Here is an 18916-nt window from a genome sequence, read left to right as displayed (position 1 = left end):
CTCAGACACACCCAGGTTCTTGGTAGGTGGTGTCTGACGGTGCCGGTTGGGGGTGTGATGAACAGTGTCAATAACAGTCACAAAAAATATAATGGAACTATGACTAGGAAGAGTAGTTGTAGTAGTTCACAGCGTAGCAGGGCGGTACAGGGTGTAACAGAGCATAGCAGAGAGTAGCAGGACGTAGCAGGGCAGATGGTAGCCAATTGTAACAGGTCAAAACAGGGCGAAGAGCAAGACCACCGGGACAGCTGCAACGATTTAGGTGCCACCTTAATCGAGACGGGTATGGCTGCAGCCTGGAGCGTCCCATTTCGTCCGTCCCGTCTCATGCGGTCCCGTCTCATACGGAGCTGTGTCCAACGGTAAAACCAGAGGGTCAAAATTACGATATCGCGAATAATTTTGCAGATGGAGTCACGGGTAAATTCGTGACCACATTTGTTGCAATCAATTGAAAAACGTTAAAAAACTGTTAAAGTAACCATTTTGCCATAGGCCACATATAGTTTGCTCATTTCTGAATGTTATGCTTGTGTTGTTCCATATTAACGTAGCTGCATCTGATGAAACCTGCATCAGCGACGCAGCCGTTTCTGCCATCTAACGGCAGGATCTACAGAGGAGGGGTTACAATCCACGATCTGCACTCACAACAACAAGACTACAAAATTAAACATGTTACACGCTTTCCAAGACTTTTTAATTGTATATTCTATATTGTTTTCACACTTCACTGGGACATTGCTGCAAATAACTGCTTATCAGCATGGCGAGAGCAATTGACTGTAGCTCTACAGTCGCTGCCTCGGCTGTTGGCTCTCTGGGACCCGGGGCAGAATGCGGATGTAGTTTTCTACCCACGCGGCATCGGCCTTCGGGTCTCTGGGACCCGTCCTGCATTCGACTGCGTATCTCTGCTGCCACAGTCTTGGAAGCTACGGTCTATAGCTGCAACTTAAATCAAAGTTGCAGCTATAGAAGGATTTTTTTAGTTTGCATATCATCTGCATTTATTTGAGAGACGGACACATATTTTTAAATATTTAAAAACACACCAAATATATTATTCATTAAAAGTTGACGTGAGCTTTTACTTTGAAAAGTAAGAGAGATATAGTATTTCATTCCAGATGCAAGCTTTTATTCTGAAAAGTAGAAACTCGGGGATGGCAGAAGGATTTTTTTTAGTTTGTCTATAATCTGCATTTATTTTATAGACGAACACGTATTTTAAGTGTTTTTATTCATCAGTATGATAGTCTGCGTTTATCTTATGTACATGTTTAGTTTAAAAAAAACATTTGCGTGATTGCCGTTACTTAAACAGTAACGGCAATCATGCATATGAATAAAATACTTTCAATATTTATTTATTTTTTAATTTAATAGTAACGGCAAAAACACAAATTAATAAAATAATTTTGATATTTGGTGTTTTCCGTTCTTTCCGGGCACCCACAAAAAGCTCAGTTGGTAGAGCGGGTGCCCATATTCAGAAGTTTGCTCTTCGATGCAGCCGTCCCTACTTCGAGACTGCCTGTGACCCTTTGCGTCTCTCTCTCATGGTGTTTTTTTTTTTAACTAAACGTTAAAACCAAATATTAAAAGTATTTTATTCATTAGCATGATAGTTGACGCAGGTTTATTTTATTCCAGACGATAGTCTGCATTTATCTTGTCAACGCAACCATCCATCTGGAAAATTATTCCCGATTTCGCATTTTTGACCCTCTGGATTTACCGTTGGACACACCTCCGCATGAGACGGCACCGCATGAGACGGGACGGACGAGACGGGATGCTCCAGGCTGCAGCCATATACTCTTGCCTTAATCCAAAGAAACATGATGGGCAAAAAAAAGACATAAGGACTCCGTGGAATAAGCTCCCCAGAGCTAAGTTAGTAACAAGCATTTCTGGGACAAGGATGCACACAGATGGAAGGACAGAGTTGAGAGAAGTTCAGTTTGCATTACATAACCTGTTAATGAAAACATATTGATCATATTTAGTAGTAAAGTGTTAACCACTTTCATAGGTCGAAGGTTGTGAAAACACGGGTTACGGGTTGCCTGGAATGCAACATAACACCTGGACGTACCAAACAGATTTTGTGACATCCCAACTATTTTGGAAGCCAATCCGGGTCGACTAGCCTATTCAACATGCACCAATAGTATGTAGAATCCTTAGGGGCCATAAATACAGAAACGCTTTTGGGTGCAAACACATGTTCTTCACTGTTTTGGCTGATTGTCCAAACGAATCCTCACTTTTTTTAAGCTGCATACTCGCGTATCAATGATGTCATCGTTACTCCCCTAAACCCATTATGATGTATTTGCATATCAATAGATTCCAGAGAGAGGAGTAGATGCTTTTGTTTAAATAATCTTAAAAAGAAAAGAAAAAAGAGGTAATTGAACTTTTAGGTGTGGAAAAAAACAATAAGGTCCCAGAGGTAACCATCATTTTCTCTAAAATAAATTCTATAGTCATTCATTTTTTCACCAAAATGGTTGGAAGACTATTTAAGGATTTTGGAAAAAAGCACTACTTTAAGAACAACAGTACGTGTTTTTTAAACAACCTTCTCTTTTAGAAAAACTGGGTTTCCTCTGTGACCCGAGTGCTAATGTGAGGCACACCAACTGGAACTAATCGTCACTCATTTAAATTCAAAGCAGGGTGTTTTCATGTGTTAAAAATAAAAGGAGGAGATAGGATTATTTAAATGCAGAACGTGACTGAAAGTGCATGTTTATCATGTACAATTCAAATAGTAAAGGGCTATTTTACATTGCTGAAATTCACATTTTGTTGGTGGAAGAACTAAATCCGTTGCATCGCCTATTCGCTTTCTTGTTGAGTAGAGGATTTTATTTTGAAAGGTGTGGCAGGAAGTGGCACAATGTGGGAGTGTCACTGGGGGCAATAGTGAACGCCTTGTATGCGGCTTTCTGTGAGACGGTACTGAAACGCAGGCTGCAGAAAACGGAACGGTGTCTGGCCCGGTATTTGACCGCTGTATTACCACTTAGTAACGACTTTGTTTGTGTTTGTGAGTGTGGAGACCGGAGTCATGGCTAACCGCTCCCTGTGGTCGCTCTGCCTGCTGCTGGCGCTGCTGCTGCCGCTGGAAGGTAAGGCTTTGTCCCGCACACCCCACCAAACCCACATGTTCGCCTTTTGTGCCGCTGCCGCACTCTGATTCAAGGCCGAGTAACGGTCTACCGGCCTGGGAACAGACGTTAACGAGACAGGGAGCAGAAAGCCACTCATTAGCCTACATGTCCACTCGCAAAAAAATAATCTTTTATTACACACACACACGCCTAATAGACGTTAACAGTATTTCCGTTGTTGTGGCTTCATTTGCTTCAGTTTTTAGGCTTCTGATGCTGATCTTACCCAGCTGTAATAGATTCAGTAATTACACAATATTACATGGCTGTATGGAGTTTGCAACAGCGTCTTGTTGTTTTAACTATTAATATAATAATAATATAGGCTATATCACTAAAATATAATGTTAGGTTTAATATAGATCAAAGTGATGTGGCACCACCCAGAGCATCCTGCCTGTCTGTCTGGATTGCAGCTGCACATGCCATGCTGACAATGAGGTCACTCTCTCAGTGCTGATTAGTATGGAAAGTTAGTCACTCAAAGGTGAATAATTTAAGTGCAAAATGATTTAATTCTGTATAATAGCACGTGTCCTCACGCCCCAATTATCTCCACCTCATATGATTAGCAGCACACAGACCACCAGGTGCAGGCAGAGGGAGCTCGTTGACATTTGATTGCATTTTATTCGGATTGTTTCTTCCAAAGAGCTGCATGATTTTCATTCATAACCCATTATTTAATAGACTGACAGAAAAGCTGCAGTCAGAAACTAAAAAAATAAAAATCCCCCCCCAATCTGTTTTTGGCTAGTAAATGCAATGTTATAAAGCTGATTATTCAAATGAGATGTAAAGTATTTGAATTCATTTTGGCTCCCCAAGCCGGTGGGTTGGGTTTTAGGCATAATATTGAAAAAGCGTATGCCAGGTAGTTTAAACATCATTTAAAAATAAAATAGCTTAATATATTATGTTAATGTTAATATTAGTCAGGGTTAGGTAAAGATTTGATGTCGCTGAACATCGGATAGGGCTGCAACCAACAATTTATTTTCTTAGTCGATTCATCGCTTAGTTATTTGGTCTATAAAATTTTAGAAAATGACACCGTGAAATCTGAATTGATTCCCAGAGGGCAGTGAGGTGTGACAGCAGAACAAGAAAAAAGACCAGATTCCAAAAACACATAGAGAAGGATAGAGTAGAGTGAACGGAACACTACAGCATACATCACAATTAGCTAGAGTGTATACACTTTGCATTCTTGTATATTTGCCCGGTAATCTTGTCTTTCTTTATTAACACTGCTTACAGTTATCTTTACATTTTGGTCTAATGTGTATCAATAGTATATGTGGGGCTTCACAAGGATATGGTACTGTATACATTAAAGTCCTTTACTGCAGCTACATGTTAAAATGTGGATATTGTGACACACACACACACACACAAACACACACACCACGTGTTTGTTTGTCTCTGCTTTTGTTTCCGTCTGGTGTCTGGTAAATGATCTCTGTTCTGAAATTCAGACAACAAGAATGGATTAGTGCCGCATGGGCCCAGTTTGGCGCCGGGGTTTGGTCTTTGTGTGACTCAGTAACACCCGCGGGGCTGGGAAAACTGATCAGTGAAATGGTGGCACCTCTACAAATAAAAAAAATCCCCCCAAAAATCAAAGAGAGCAATTTCCACATTACTAAAGTTTGAGCCGGGCGATATGAAAAAAATAAATAATCAGATATCAGAATATTTTTTACCCAAATACATTGATGGCGATACTGCAGCGATGTTGTAGTGTTGACTATTAGTGCTTTCACAAAATGTTAACACAATGAGAGTTTTGATAAATCATTACCAATGATGTGGAGATAATGACTAAGTGGGCAGCACAAAGCCCAACACAAGTGTCTTTGCTAGTTTAAAGGGCAATTATTATATAGCATTTTCAGGATTATACTTCTGCATTTTTTGTTTGTACTAGAACATGTTTACATGCCCATGACTGCTGTATTAGTATTCACCCTCTGTATGAGACACTCTGTAGGTGCACCTGTCTCTTTAGTCCCTCCTCCCTACAAAATCCAGTCTGCTCTAATTGGCCAGCACGCTTTCTGGAATCTCCAGAGCTGGAACTTCTGCAATGGTGTATATAGAAGAACTTTGTAATGTGAAAAAAAAATCACCAGTAAAGGTTTCTAAACCAAATAGTACACAACTGAACATGTCCCAACTGTATTCAGAATTTAAGGAGAAATGACCAGTATCGGCCGAGATTACAGCTATGTCTCGTTAGCATGTAGCTACTTAATAGTTAGCAGTATGCTAATGTTAGGTTGTAGTGGAATCATTGGCAGCCCAGATGATATTGTTTACTGATGTTACCATGTAGCTACTATAGTTAGCATTGGGTACTTAATATAATATAGCAGCAAGTTCTACAGGCAAAATTGCAAATAAAAGGCTTTCAAACCAAATAGTACATAAACAAAAAATGTTTCAGGAGTAATATGACCCGGAATTGGGAAGAATGACACTGGCAGCCAAGATGAGATTTTCTGCCATTAGCATGTAGCTCGCAAAAATGTTAACAGTGGCTGAAAAAAAAAAAAAACCCACTCCAGTCCCGCCTGCTTGGAGCAAATCAATCATAGAAGGCCGGCTTAGAATGTCAATATATTATCAATATATTGCCCAGCCCTACCTAAAGTATGTGATTAGGAATGTCCTTTTGGGTTTCATGTGTCAGATTCAGTGTAACATATCTGCTTCCTCTGTCTGTCCGTCTGTCTTCTCTGGACTGTAGTCCTGTCTCAGGACTTTGAACTGTCCGATGCTCTGGAGGATGACGACGACAGTAAACCATGTAAGTACAATAAAACTCCATTCACCCGTGTAAATATTGCTCATATTATGTTTTTTGGTGGCTTTTTCCCTTTACTTTATTGTGTTTTATATCTTTTTTTGTGCATGTAATAGGTTTACAAAGTGAAAAAGCCCAAAGTCCCCCCCCCCCCCCCCCCCCCAAAGGGACATACCATCTCCAACAGAAAACACTGTTCACAAACTAACAGCTCTGTTGCTGATAAGAGACATACCTCGTTGAACTTTAACAGCAACTGACTACTTAATATTGAAATATTTTACTGTGAAGACTATGTCTGATCTGAATTAATTTGTACTGAATTCACATCTTTGAAATTAAAATATGATCAATTTGGGGTTTTACATGTTAAAAACCTAAATTTCAGTATACATTTCTCATTGGCCACGAATTCAGAAAAAATCCACAATCCACTTTCAGAATTAGAATTAGAGTTAGCTATGGACAATAATTTGATTAATCACGATTAAATATTTTCTAACGAGTGACAGTCCTAATGATTAGTAAGACATAGTTCATAATTCATCTTTCACTTTCACAACAGTGACCCCCCCACCAAAGCCCGCAAAGCCAGCCGCACCAGCTGGAGGAACGGGAGGAGGTAAGAACCACTGTAGCTACCGATACACTGATCATGTCATTCTAAAATAATTATATCTTAAGATGTAAAACAACACCATCTTGGAAACCAGTGAACAAAATGTTTTCAGATGATTTGAGGAACAGGGGAGCAGGACTGCAAAAAAAAACCCTGTGACAGTTTGTTTGAGTTTTAAGTCCTTCCATTGCAGCTCATCTGGGAGAAAATAGGAAATAGCATTTAACATTCATACATTGACTTTTTAAAAACTATTTTCTTCTGCAACACAGTCTTAAATTTTGTGTTTTCAACTCCAACTATGGCAGGTTTTAGACGCGCCTTATGAATGTGCGTGAAACATTTGACGGCGTACTGATCACAACTGAAGTCAGTGGATCTGTATGTCGATAGTCTGGATGAACGTTTAGTTCTCTCCGGATGTGGCTCACTTTCCGCACTCTGTGTGTCGCCGTTCTCACAGTTCATTCTCTTTGGGAAACAACGGCAAGCTTTGAGCTAGAAAGCTACACGCAAGTTTTCAAGAAAATTGGACAGGCCTGCTCGGCTCTTTTGGGGAATGATTGTAAAGATTTACAAGGAATATGTTTACAGCGTTTCCTCTCTAACTGGAATGTTTTGGGACCGATCTGTAGGTTTGCTGTGGACGAAGTACACACTGGTAAGAGCTAATGAGGTTAAACCATGTATCGAGCTAATTTAAATTGCTCACGTTACTGTATTGGGTCGACGGTTAACTTAATTCAATATTGTATGTGGCGTTTTCTTTTACCTGGGTGCAAATGTTCCACCAAAACAGGTTCCTTCCTGAGACTTTGTAGCAGAGCCACTGTTGCTGTGTCCGGAGCTTTTCATTGTAATTGCTTTAAAGAATTGCAAACCAACCCAGAGCGTTTTTTTGCCTCCTACTCCACAATGCATCTGTGGTGTTGCCAGAGAATACTCCACAGCGCTGTGGCGATAGATCTGGCAACGCAAGACTAATAATTCAATGTTGTGTGTAGACTTTAATCTGGAGGATTCCCTAGATGTCGGTGCCACCACCACCTCCACTACCACCAAAGCACCACCCAAGGTTGGGCCAAAAGCCCCTTCAGGTACCAAGGCCCCCGTCAAGCCCAAACCCAAGCCAGGTGAGAGACTGCAGCTTCCTCTTTGTTTATAGCCAGCGTTCCTCGTGAGCCTGTTAGTAGCAAAAAAGTCAGCACTTTTGGTGGATGGAAATTGACGATGCACATTTGCCCAATGTGCGGGATTGCAGCTTCCGATTACAGCGTTCTCACTAAATATTGGACTAATTTCAAAGATTTTTTGTGCACTTTAATCACTTACACACCAATTCATGGGAAACCAGGCTCCGAAAGTTACTCTTTAAGTACCAGCAGCCTGTTGCTGGTGGGAGTGCTATAAATGATCGTTGGATTATTAGGGAGGTAACAAACCCTTTATATCATGTGTTAGTTTGCTCACATGTGATAGCATGCATTACTTGAATTGTCTTTTGAATTTAAGTTATTACCCTCTCAGTTTATGTTGTGTTTTTTTTTTTAAACTCCTGCTTTTTCCTGTTATTTTGCAAACACTTTGACCACGGAACTTCTGACTCTACAGCTGCTGATGAGTTCGACCTGGCTGACGCCTTGGACCCCAACAATGACATTGGTGGCAAGGATAAGAACAAGGGGCAGGGAGGTGGGTGGGAGTGTCTCCCGCAGGATAAGCATCTGTTACACATGAGTTTGCTATCACTCCAAAGATCATCATTGTAAAAGATTTCATGTGAAATTAAAGCCACTATGTGTAGAATGTCAACATCTCAGACATGTCTGAATCTAGTGGACAGCTGAAACCCCCCCCCCCCCCCAATCCCAAACAAGTTCTACACATAGCGGCTTTAATAGATGGAAAGTCATTATCAGTGACGTACAGTATATTTAAGGCTGGGCATTTTACATTTGATTTGTTTGGTGAAAGATTATAAAGAAGCATTGCCCTCGTAAATATACTGCAGCCTATCCACTCATCTAGAGCTCAACAGTGACCGCCCACTTTATGAATGGCTCTGGTTCCGGAAGTGTTTTTCCCCATTCTATATCTCCATTGACGTTTCAAAAAACGCTAATATATATAAAGAGTTTTAAGCTTGGGACCAAGCCAAGCAGCTATGAGCTGAATTGCGAACATAAAACATTTGATGCGGCACAAGATAATTTCAAAAATGGCAAAAAATGTAACGGTTCAAAGGCTCCGTTTTGACTCCATCCGAGCTCCGGCGATCCACGGCCCTCCATCTCTGACATCGCTGTTCCTCTTTATATAGACTTTATTTTCTACCAAAAATGATTAGCGCTGGTTTTGGGGTACTTGGCTTAAAGAAACAATTCATTATTGTACATTATGGTACATTATTGACAACATTTTGAGAACCACTGGCTTAGACATTATGGCTAATAATCAAAATCCATGTCGAAAAAATGAATGGGATTTTCTCTTCCGGAACCCCTCTGTTGAGCTCTCTACACTGTGACCTCATACATGTGTCTTCTTTCAAGTTCTCCAACTCTCCCACACACATCCTCAAATCGGGCAAAGTAATTGGTAGTGTCCAGAAGTAAAGCGGAAATTCTCCCAACATCTGAATTTGCAGTATTTGAAAACCTCTGAAAGAAGAATAAGCAGTTAATGTACGACTCTCCTCAGTCAGTTGGACTTTCCAGTAAAACGTCCAAAGCCGCAGCGTGTACAGCTCATTAAAATCAAGTGTGGCTCATCCATTAGGACAGCTGTCCACACAGTCTGCTTGAATAAGTGCTCTGTTGTCGAGTTCTACAAAAGAACTAAATAACACTCGTCTGAGAGAGGCAGCTTATTGTTTTCATCTGTTGCTCATCACCCCCTCCTTCTATGCTGATACAGTAACGCTGTCCTTTCCTATCTTTCTGCATTCTTTCAGTTTAATTGCTTAAGAATGAAATATGTTTTTTTATTTTTGTAATTAAATAACCTGTTGTGCGTAGCTATGTGAAGTGATCTTGATTCAATGGATTAAATGCATCATTATTTTGAATAATGAAATGTTCCCTGATGTACAAGACTGCTGGGGATCAACATTACAATATATAATCATGTATAGCTAGTATGAGTGCAAGATTGTAAAATCGTTCGACACATCATAAATAACTTTTTGCAGCTAGATCTGCACTAGTGCATGTTGGCTGAATTCCGTTTTTTCCCGCTTTAGCTTAGTGTGCATCTGGTTTAGAAAAGAAAAAAATCTATTTGTTATCAGATATTTTACACTCTGAAACATCTATCACTATCGGCCTCAAAAATCCGGTATCAGTCTATATAAGTAAAAATTCTGCATCATACGCAAATTGCTTTCAACCTAAAAATGCAAGAAACTTGTTTATTTATACAGTACATGAGCAAAGCATTTCAAGTTACACAAAACATCAAATGCCATTTGGAATCACAGATCATGGAAGTCCAGCGTGTCTACAACCTGCACTGAAAACTAGGGCCAGTAATTTTCCAAATCCGCCAGACTTTGATTCACAAGGTCCTGATTTGATTACATTTAGATTTTGATGGGTTAGGAAAATTTCAGTTACAATATCAATTTTGCTTGGATATAAAATGCTGTAAATTGTACAGGCAAAAATCCACCCTAAATGTTTTTATGTTCCACCAGGTAATGTTTACGTTAAGAATCGACCCCCAAAAAGTTAATGATGGGTAATAGAAATTTTCATGGCAGACATGTTGACATGTCATAGTAGGAAAAGCACAGGTGTAGTCAAAATGATTAATGATGGCAGCATTCCACTTAGGAGAGGCACTGGGATTGTGCTTGCTGACTCACTGAAATAGCTTGGACTGGGACATGTAAGGATATCCTTAATCAAGATCAGATGACTCAAACAATTATTCTAACCCAGCCCTATTGAAAACACAACAGAGTGAGAGGAACCAAATGGAGAGATCGTTTGTGCTGAAGCTTCGGCATCACACACACACCAAAGTACTTTAACAACCCCATAATTAACAAATACAGCTCTATGCAGATCCATAATTTAGAGTTTCCTTTGGCTTTAAGCAGCTTTCTTCAAGTTTATCATTTAGCGATTGCTATATTAATGCGTGGTGATTATCTCCGACTCCTATTTCAGGTGGATTTACTGACGACGATCTGTTTGATGTCGGCAAAGACAACACCTACAATCCTGACAAAGGCAAAGGTAATGTGTGCACCTTTCTAGGAAATCCACTTAAAACTCAGTCTCAGAAAGGATTTAACCGTGCTGTTATTCTGTGTTTCCACAGGTGGCCGTCCAAGCAGGGATGATCAAATTAACCAGTATGACGACAACAACGGTGGGTCTTCTTTATCTCCAGTGTGTGTTTATAAATCGTCGGTACCGCTGCCAGACTTTACTGTATATCTGTGTGTGTGTGTTTGCTTGCAGAGACCACAGCAGAAGTGGGCACCATTGCAGGGATTGCAAGTGCGGTTGCTATGGCGCTGGTGGGTGCAATCACCAGCTACATCTCCTACCAGAAGAAGAAACTGTGCTTCAGCATACAACGTAAGGCTTTTGCACTGCAGTCATTAGAGGAGTCAGTCCCTCAGGACATTAACCTCGTCTCTACTGCTGCTGTTACGGCTAGAAACGACGATACTAAAACTGTACCGTTTGAATGCCTTTATGACGGTTTAAAAGTACATGTCCACTGTGGCTTTTTTTGACGTAAGGGATCACCCTGCTTCCCTGCATTGGACGCTTGATTGGTTTACAACCAGCAGATATCAATTTCTGACATACTAAGAAAACAGGCTACACCCTCGTACAACCGCTGTGGCTACACCTGATTGGACGAACGCTTTACTCGTGGGTAGTCTGCTCCCCGATTTCAAATCAAAGAAACATGGCGGCTCGTTTAAAAACAGTTGCTTATTTTACATAAATAGGTCAATGAAATGTGTTCCTGTAAACACTTAATGTGAGAAAAAAGCCGCAACTGCTAAATCTGTCTTCACTTTAGATCAACAGTCAGTTTAAAAAGATCTATGGAAGTTTTTGAGAGATGAGGGGAGTCAAGCCGCCCCTGATTTGCATAAAGTAGCATGGATTCATCCTTAGGCAAATACAGTAAGGAGCGGGCAACTCAATGCTCCGTCTCCTAAAAACCAGTCCCCTGGTGATATGGTTGTGTAAAGTTCTGTGTAATCTTTGTAACTATGGTAACTTATCTTGTTGTTTTCCATAATCTGCGCCAGTGGAAGCATGCATATGTTAAACAGAAGAAGCCCCAGAATGGAGCCTTGGGTAACTCCACATGTCATATTTGTGGGTTAATATGTGTAATTTACTAAGACAAAAAAGGTTGGACAGCACTTTAGATGCTAATGATCTAAAGTCTTTAATAAGTTTTAATGATGCAACCTGATTTGGTAAACCACTATATTTGAAATTAGCTAGTAACTTAGGAAGGACTTTGTTTAGACTGTATTCATTTATGAATAGCTGGTGCAGCACAACACAGTAGAAAATGCCCAATTATTAGTACTAATAGTAAAATCATATCAGCAATAGATAAAGTTACATTTAGTAACACTAGAAGCAGTAGTGGGAGTAGCAGTGGTCAAAGCAGCACAATACTTGTATTTGTCGATGCTAACTAAATGTGTTGTGCTGTGACAGAGAGCCTGAATACTGACATGGTGAAGGCTGAGAACCCTGAGGCCGTGGTGGCTACAGAACCACAAGGTAAACACATCCCCACTGCACTCCACTCTCATTAGATAAACCTTTTTTTTTTTTTTAACAGGTAAAATCCATATTTTGGTTTCACAATGGCGCCCCCTAGCACTCGCTAAAAAAGTGCTCAAATTATGATTTTTTTGCTTTTCCCCTTTCCTTTCTTATGTTACATATCTTGTTTGTGCATGTAATAGGTTTACAAAGTGAACAAGCTTAAAGTCTACCCCAAAGGGACTTACCCTCTCCAACAAAAAACACTGGGCACCACATGTGTGCGGTTAAGCTGTGGCTCGTTTTGAAGGTTATTTAACCACTGTTCCTGCAGTGGAAAGTTCACACACACATTAGTCAACTATAACTATAAAACAAAAGGTTGTTTTGCTGCCTTGTCATCTTTACTAGTTAACAGCTTTGGACAAGAAAAAAAAATCATTGAAATCACTGTGCCGCCCAAAGGCTACCGCTGGCAGATACCGCCGACTTTTAAGGTGGAGTGTTTTCTTGCATGTTACTCAGTGCATGAAATGATGCCATGAATCAATCAACCCCCCCTTAATGTCAATATGACATTTTTTACTCTGTTTTTATTGTCTCTCTTGCATGATATAAGCTTTAGTCATGACCGCAAATATTTTGAATTTATTCAATTTCATCCGTAGAATGCAAACTTTCAATGTTCTATTTCCTCATTTGGAGTAAACACCTGGGTGTAACACTGACACTCTGGCAGCCTGCCAGCTGCAGTCAGTCAAACACAGACAGAGACACCCCCCTCCCCCCCAAGACCTTTTTTCTTCCCTTTTTTAATAATGAGAAACTATTAACATACATTTAAATAACACGCTGTCAAAACACTCACTTGTCATTCGTAACAGCTGATCGAGATGATGTGTGTATAAACTCCAACCCCCCCACCCGTCTGTGTTTTATTCTGCCTCTGCAGTCCAACAGACTCTCCTGGAGCCACCCAATGCTGAGCCTCCCACTGAAGAGAATGCTGTGTAACAAACACCACACACACATGCACACACATGCACGCGCACACACGCACACACACACACACACACACACACACACACACAAGCGCTACAGGATAGACTGTCTATTGTAGCATGTCCTGGTGGATCCTGCAGCTCTGTGCTATGAAGGTTGCGATTTGAATGTGAACACAGATTTTTCTTTTTTAATTCTATGATGTAAACATGGCTTACAGTGTATTGAACCTTGCCAAATGTACGTGTGTATATAGTAATTTATTATTTACGGTTTAAACAATACTACAATTTTTTTTTACAGTTATCCAGCCTTTAGCATGTTCTCTGTGATTCCTCCGCTGTGAGCTGGAGCTCTAGTCTGTAGCATTTTGCTGAGCTCCAGACACACAGGGACGTCAAAATACTGAAAAATGAAATACAAAAAAAATGGATTATCTTATTATACATTGGAGAAAGAAACTCCTCTGGGTGTGTGTCAAGCTTCTCTAAGTTCACAGGGAGTCAGTCACTGTTCAGTGGACTGGATTTAAGGCGGATTAGTTTCCTGATTGATTGAGTTTGGTCAGGTAATTCCAGCTGAACTTCCAGTGAACGCTGCGATACATGCCCAGTGTTTTCTCCTCCATTACATTTTTTATGACTACAAAAAGTTGTGTTTCAGTAATCGGCAACAGGGCCTGAAATTAGCACCCACACCAAAATGCAGGTACATTTTGTCATTGGCGGGTGGAACTTTCAATCTACCTGCCTCATTGGCTACCCTATGGGATTTGTTTTGGCACCGTTCTTACCCATTTTAACCAAGTCCCCATTTCCTTGGATTTGATCTCAAATGTGTGTTCTTAACAAGTTCAGGAACGATGCTCGTGCATTTCCTGTGTTTCACCTTTTATGAAGCAAAAACTATATTGGCTGGTAGAAAGCCTGTGTGGCTAATGGATTTTAAAACCCAGCTGCCATAGCGGCCTGTGGCCAAAACAAGTTAACTTCAGGCCCTGATCAGCAATATCTCATATCCTGACTTTGAGTGGAACACAGCAGTTTTGACACATAACTGATTATCAAGTCGTAGATATTACTTTTGTTGATGCACAATGATGGAATCTGGCTCAGAATCCATGACTTGGAGTTGTCTTTGCTCACCACAGATGAGTAGACAGTAAATGGAGAACATACCACAAGATTCCCAAGATTTCTATTCAAAGCCTTGTAGCAACTGATTATCTTATTGACTGTGAAAAAGTGGTGGAATGTGTATTACTGTCAGATAAGGTAGTCAACCAGTTGATGTTACGGCTCAAGCTTGCACTCATAGAACTCACGTTACACTATGTAACCATGATGTTCACTCACAATGTCTTGTCGCTAGCAATCAACATGTGACTTTTTTATTTCATTTATTACATTTTCTGTTTACTATATTGTCATATCAAGGAGATAATCCGTGCACTTTTACATGCACATGTTGTATTTTCCCTTATTCTGAAAAAAGACAATATTCAGCTGTTTACATGGCTAATGAAAATAAATATTCCACTGACATTCCCGTTTACATTTAGCCGTGCAAACGATCTTGACCGCAGCCCTAAAAACTGCCGGCTGGTTGGTGTGTGTCCAACAACCGTAGCAACACACAGCCGTAAACTGTCACAAACGGCAGTAAAAACCCTGATGCAGACGCAGACTCCAAATTAATCAGAAAATGCTATATTAAGTAAAAGGATTTTTTCAGAATATCCAAATAAAATAGGCTGTTTACACGACCTGTATCAAATTTAGAACATTGTCATATTCGGGAAAATATTGGAAAAAAGTGGAATATTGGTGTGCATTTAAACGTACTCTGCTATTATGATTATGATAATCCTATCTATACTCATTAGGTGAAGTTTCCCAGAATGTTTAATTACATTTTGACCCACTTGGTACAGGTGTTGCTCTGAAATAGGCTCCACTATTAGCAGATAGAGTCCATTATTGGGACACACCTCGTATACTGGACTTACTGCAGCTAGCCACTGTTCACATTGTCAGTTGCTCCTCACGTTGTTTATCTTGATGTACAAAGTTGCCTTATTCAGATTTGGATCTTTTTGCAGTGGGGGAAAAAATAAGGCATGCAAACATTTCTATCTACTTAGAACCTGTGACTTTTTATAGTGTAAATAGATTCAGTTTTTTGTTCCAACTAGCCTTTTATTGATGCCTAAGGACGGGAGCAGGGCTCGGTTTTCCAAAGATGGTGAAATAATCGTGATGCGAAACAGCTAAAAGTTAAGTCAAAAAACAAATTGAGTGCAAAAGAACGGTCAGATTCAACAAGAACAACTCACCATACTTGTAGCATAAAAGTGATGCTAGCTGAATCGGTTCCACTGCAGTTAGAGCTTAAAAATGCACAGCGTGTTCTTCTCGGCCTCTGTTCATTGGAGCAGGATCTTCCTTCAGTGGGAAGCTGTCTGAAAAAGGAGAAAACCTGAGCACTTTGTTTCCAGAAAAAAAAAAAGCAGGCTGTGCCGAGGCTCGTGGACAGCCAGAAACGTGTGAAATGTGACTTTTGTTGAAGATGCAATTGCTATATTAAGAAGCTAATATTGTTTTTACTATGTTCTATCGTGTTAGCGGTGAGGTGCCAGTGTATGCAGCAGAACTTGAGTTGGTCCTTATCCCGTGGTGGCCACTTTTAAATTGAAATTAGCATCACGTCAACACAGAAGCTAGAGATTTCGGATACTGTAGAACAGGCCGCTATTGGCCCAAGAATGCATTGATGACAAATGATTCCGCTTTTTATTTTTTAATAAGGTAATGTCTTTAGTAGACTTGGAAATGGCCACCATGGAAGTTTTCCAGGAGTGGACATGTGAGAGAGTAGTGAATGATGTCGATACTGGTTGAATTGATATGCATTTAAAACAAAAAAGAATTCGAAGTCTGCTTTAGCCGTGTAGATGAAGTTAGCAGCAGTAGTTAGCTTTAGAATGTTGAATAATGTCATAACGAGTGCTTTTGGAAAGTTGTGATGGTTGTACATATTACCGTGAGCAGTTGTGTGTTTGTACCTTTTACTGTAGCCCCGTGTAAGAGCACGTTTATGCTCCATATTATATATACTCTTAAGTGTGTGTGTGTGAGTTTACACTCTTCGCCTGCTCTTTTTACACTTTGTACCCGACTTTCCTAATAACTTAGCTTCACTTTTTGTAGATAGTTACGGCTTACTTGTTCTGTACTGCCAACGGTTTGTCTAATGCCAAAAGAGGTCTCGTACGTTCCTGAACAAGATCTGGGCTGCATCTGAAATCATTCACCGTTTTCTACACTGTCTGATATTTAGTCCGTCTGTCGTTTTATAGCACTGCTCAGGATCTCTGCAGGGGGATTTGTGGAAACTTATGTAGTGGATTTAAATTATCCCACAATGTTAGAGTGAACCAGAAGGGCAATCGGAGAGGGCAGACCTCTGGCCACGCCCTTTCTCACAACGTTCACTAAATATCATTTTGGCATCTGTCCCGGGATTCAGAAATCCGCTCAAACTGAAGGGGTTCTTCCTCGGCCCATGCTACACACTTACACACAGTTTCATGAAAATCAGGCCAGTTGTTTTTTCATAATCCTGCTTACAGACAGACAAATAAAAGGCGGACGTAATAATGCCACGTTCACGTCATTGGGTGATATTTACAACTTGGGAAGACAAGCGTATGTTTGCAGTTGTGCGGGTGAGGATTGTTGAACGCTATCCATTAAAGTTGTTTCTTCATCTTGATGGGCAGTCTTGGGCTGACGTGAGGCTTATGATTGTCACAATTATGACTTTAGGCTCTTTGCGTGGTTCTCGTGTGTAAATCTCGTTCCCGCCCTGTGTATTATCGATCCCACTACTTTTCTTGGCAAGACACGCCCTGCGTAGCATTCAAATGCTTGGATTGGTCAGTAGGGTTGCTGATTCAGATTTGAGTTTTTCTGGCCGATAGCCGGCCCTCGCTTACGACCATTCACCGAGAAGCAGGCGACGACTCACAGCTCACCCGTTCGTTACGCTTAGAAATATGATAAAACTTTATTGTCGGAAGTTTGTCTTGCAATACAAGCTCCGACAATTCTAAAGACAACACAACAACATGAAGACAAAAGTTATCAGGCATCATTAAAAACAAATAATGTGAGAGTGGTCATAAATAGTCGTACGCAGGGCGTGTCTTGCCAATAAAAGCAGTGGGCGCCATAATAACGCATGCATGCCTCTTGGAATGCGCACGGTTCCCTGGTGGTAAGTGGCGCGTTGGTCTTTGGTACCAAAGAGCCAAAATTTTTACTTTTAAAAATACACCGCCAACCACGGAGCCAGTGTATTCCTCAAGATGTTGAAAACACAGAAGCTAGTGGAAGCACACAGGTGCCGTGAACGTAGCATGAGCAACGATCGGCGACCTGAGTCTGACAGAACGCTCTGTATCTACACAGAGGCGAACACGTGAAGGATTTTCTCCCGAGGCAGTATGTGTTGTATGAGCTGTGAACAGCGGTCGTGGCGTGTTACATATCTGACAGGATGCAGCACAGGCCTACATGAATACTACACCCCGGTCTCCTCCACGTTGCCTTGGAATAGCATACTCCTCTACCCACAATTACCTTTGCGTCCCTCGTTCTCTACTAAAAAATGGCCTGAAACTGCTAAAAAAAAAAGCAATCCAACATCCCTGCGAGCTGCTTTTTTAAACATGTGTGTGTTCAGGGACTCTGAGCGGGGGGGGGGGGGTAAGTGATCTGTTCACCTTGCACGACACATGCATGGACGCCCTGTCAGCTGTAATTCAAAAATGGTGCTTCTCTCTTTGCCTTATACCCTAACACAGTCCCCCAGGGACGCCACAGTATCCATCTTACACGCCGTAGCTGCACCCCCGAGCGAGAGCAAACACCCAAGGCCTCCAGCTCCTTTGGGTGGTTACCTTGGATGAAGGGAGGCCCAAAGGACCGGAAGGCGCTGGTGTTTGGTCGCGCTCCGGCTGCAGAGAGCTGAGCTTCACACCAAGCAAACACTGAATAACAAACCTTTTCTGTTTCCTGAATGTATCCAATGTCTTAATCTCATATAGCAAAAAAAAAAAAACTTTTGGCCTGTAGCAAAACTACAAATTCACCAAAGATGGAGCAATGTGATTGGCTTTGCCTTTATGTATTGGGCTTGAATGAGAAAGGGGTTTTAAAATAATGGTGAATCTAACAGACATTAGGTTGGATGAAGACTCGATGGATCAAAGTGAAGAGGATGGAGCCGACCGATGTCTTATAAATAATGTGTAACGAGGTGTACAACGCTCACTTGGAGACACAATGTGTGAATGACGCCGTTGTTACCGGCACTGTGGATGTCAATACGGCTTTAAGAGACAGTGTGGACAATGCTAGTGGGACACTGTGCTGTTTGGAGCTGCTTAACCAACTGTAGAGAGCTGTGGACTGGTGGAGGAGCAACAGTCTCCTTAGGTTTCAGGGAGCATATCAGGTCTGTTTTACAAAGCGTGCTC

General features: G+C 40.9%; 1 protein-coding gene and 2 long non-coding RNA genes across 4 annotated transcripts; 1 reads left to right on the top strand and 2 right to left on the bottom strand.

The window, feature by feature from the left end:
* Positions 1-2868: 2868 nt before the first annotated feature.
* Positions 2869-15870, top strand: cd99l2 (CD99 molecule-like 2). 2 transcript variants are annotated; one of them, XM_034856869.1, is made up of 10 exons: positions 2889-3146; positions 5941-6000; positions 6563-6619; positions 7621-7749; positions 8228-8308; positions 10789-10857; positions 10943-10993; positions 11086-11205; positions 12322-12387; positions 13325-15870. In XM_034856869.1, exons 1-10 carry the CDS (start codon positions 3086-3088, stop codon positions 13384-13386), a joined length of 756 nt encoding a protein of 251 aa, XP_034712760.1. In that variant the 5' UTR covers positions 2889-3085; the 3' UTR covers positions 13387-15870. The 2 variants fall into 2 exon arrangements, with proteins under 2 accessions (XP_034712761.1, XP_034712760.1); XM_034856870.1 differs by lacking the exon at positions 8228-8308 and having other exon boundaries at positions 2869-3146.
* LOC117934913 lies at positions 7718-8302 on the bottom strand. Its single transcript, XR_004654614.1, has 3 exons — positions 8209-8302; positions 7996-8002; positions 7718-7799 (listed from the first exon to the last, which is right to left on the bottom strand). It is a non-coding gene; the product is annotated as an uncharacterized LOC117934913 (long non-coding RNA).
* Positions 8487-18916, bottom strand: LOC117934890. The gene is made up of 3 exons (XR_004654591.1): positions 18906-18916; positions 11055-11061; positions 8487-8734 (listed from the first exon to the last, which is right to left on the bottom strand). It is a non-coding gene; the product is annotated as an uncharacterized LOC117934890 (long non-coding RNA).

The sequence above is a fragment of the Etheostoma cragini genome, chromosome 19, assembly GCF_013103735.1.
Source record: "Etheostoma cragini isolate CJK2018 chromosome 19, CSU_Ecrag_1.0, whole genome shotgun sequence".
Taxonomy (NCBI): domain Eukaryota; kingdom Metazoa; phylum Chordata; class Actinopteri; order Perciformes; family Percidae; genus Etheostoma; species Etheostoma cragini.
The sequence above is the reverse complement of the archived record's forward strand: the minus strand, read 5'-3'. Positions and strand labels throughout refer to the sequence as shown.

Excerpts from the sequence above, each read along its gene's own strand:
- cd99l2 (XM_034856869.1), top strand. The coding sequence starts at position 3,086 with ATGGCTAACCGCTCCCTGTGGTCGCTCTGCCTGCTGCTGGCGCTGCTG. Across the intron at positions 6,001-6,562 it reads TGACGACGACAGTAAACCAT|TGACCCCCCCACCAAAGCCC; the intron begins GTAAGTACAATA and ends CTTTCACAACAG. Across the intron at positions 10,994-11,085 it reads CCAGTATGACGACAACAACG|AGACCACAGCAGAAGTGGGC; the intron begins GTGGGTCTTCTT and ends GTTTGCTTGCAG.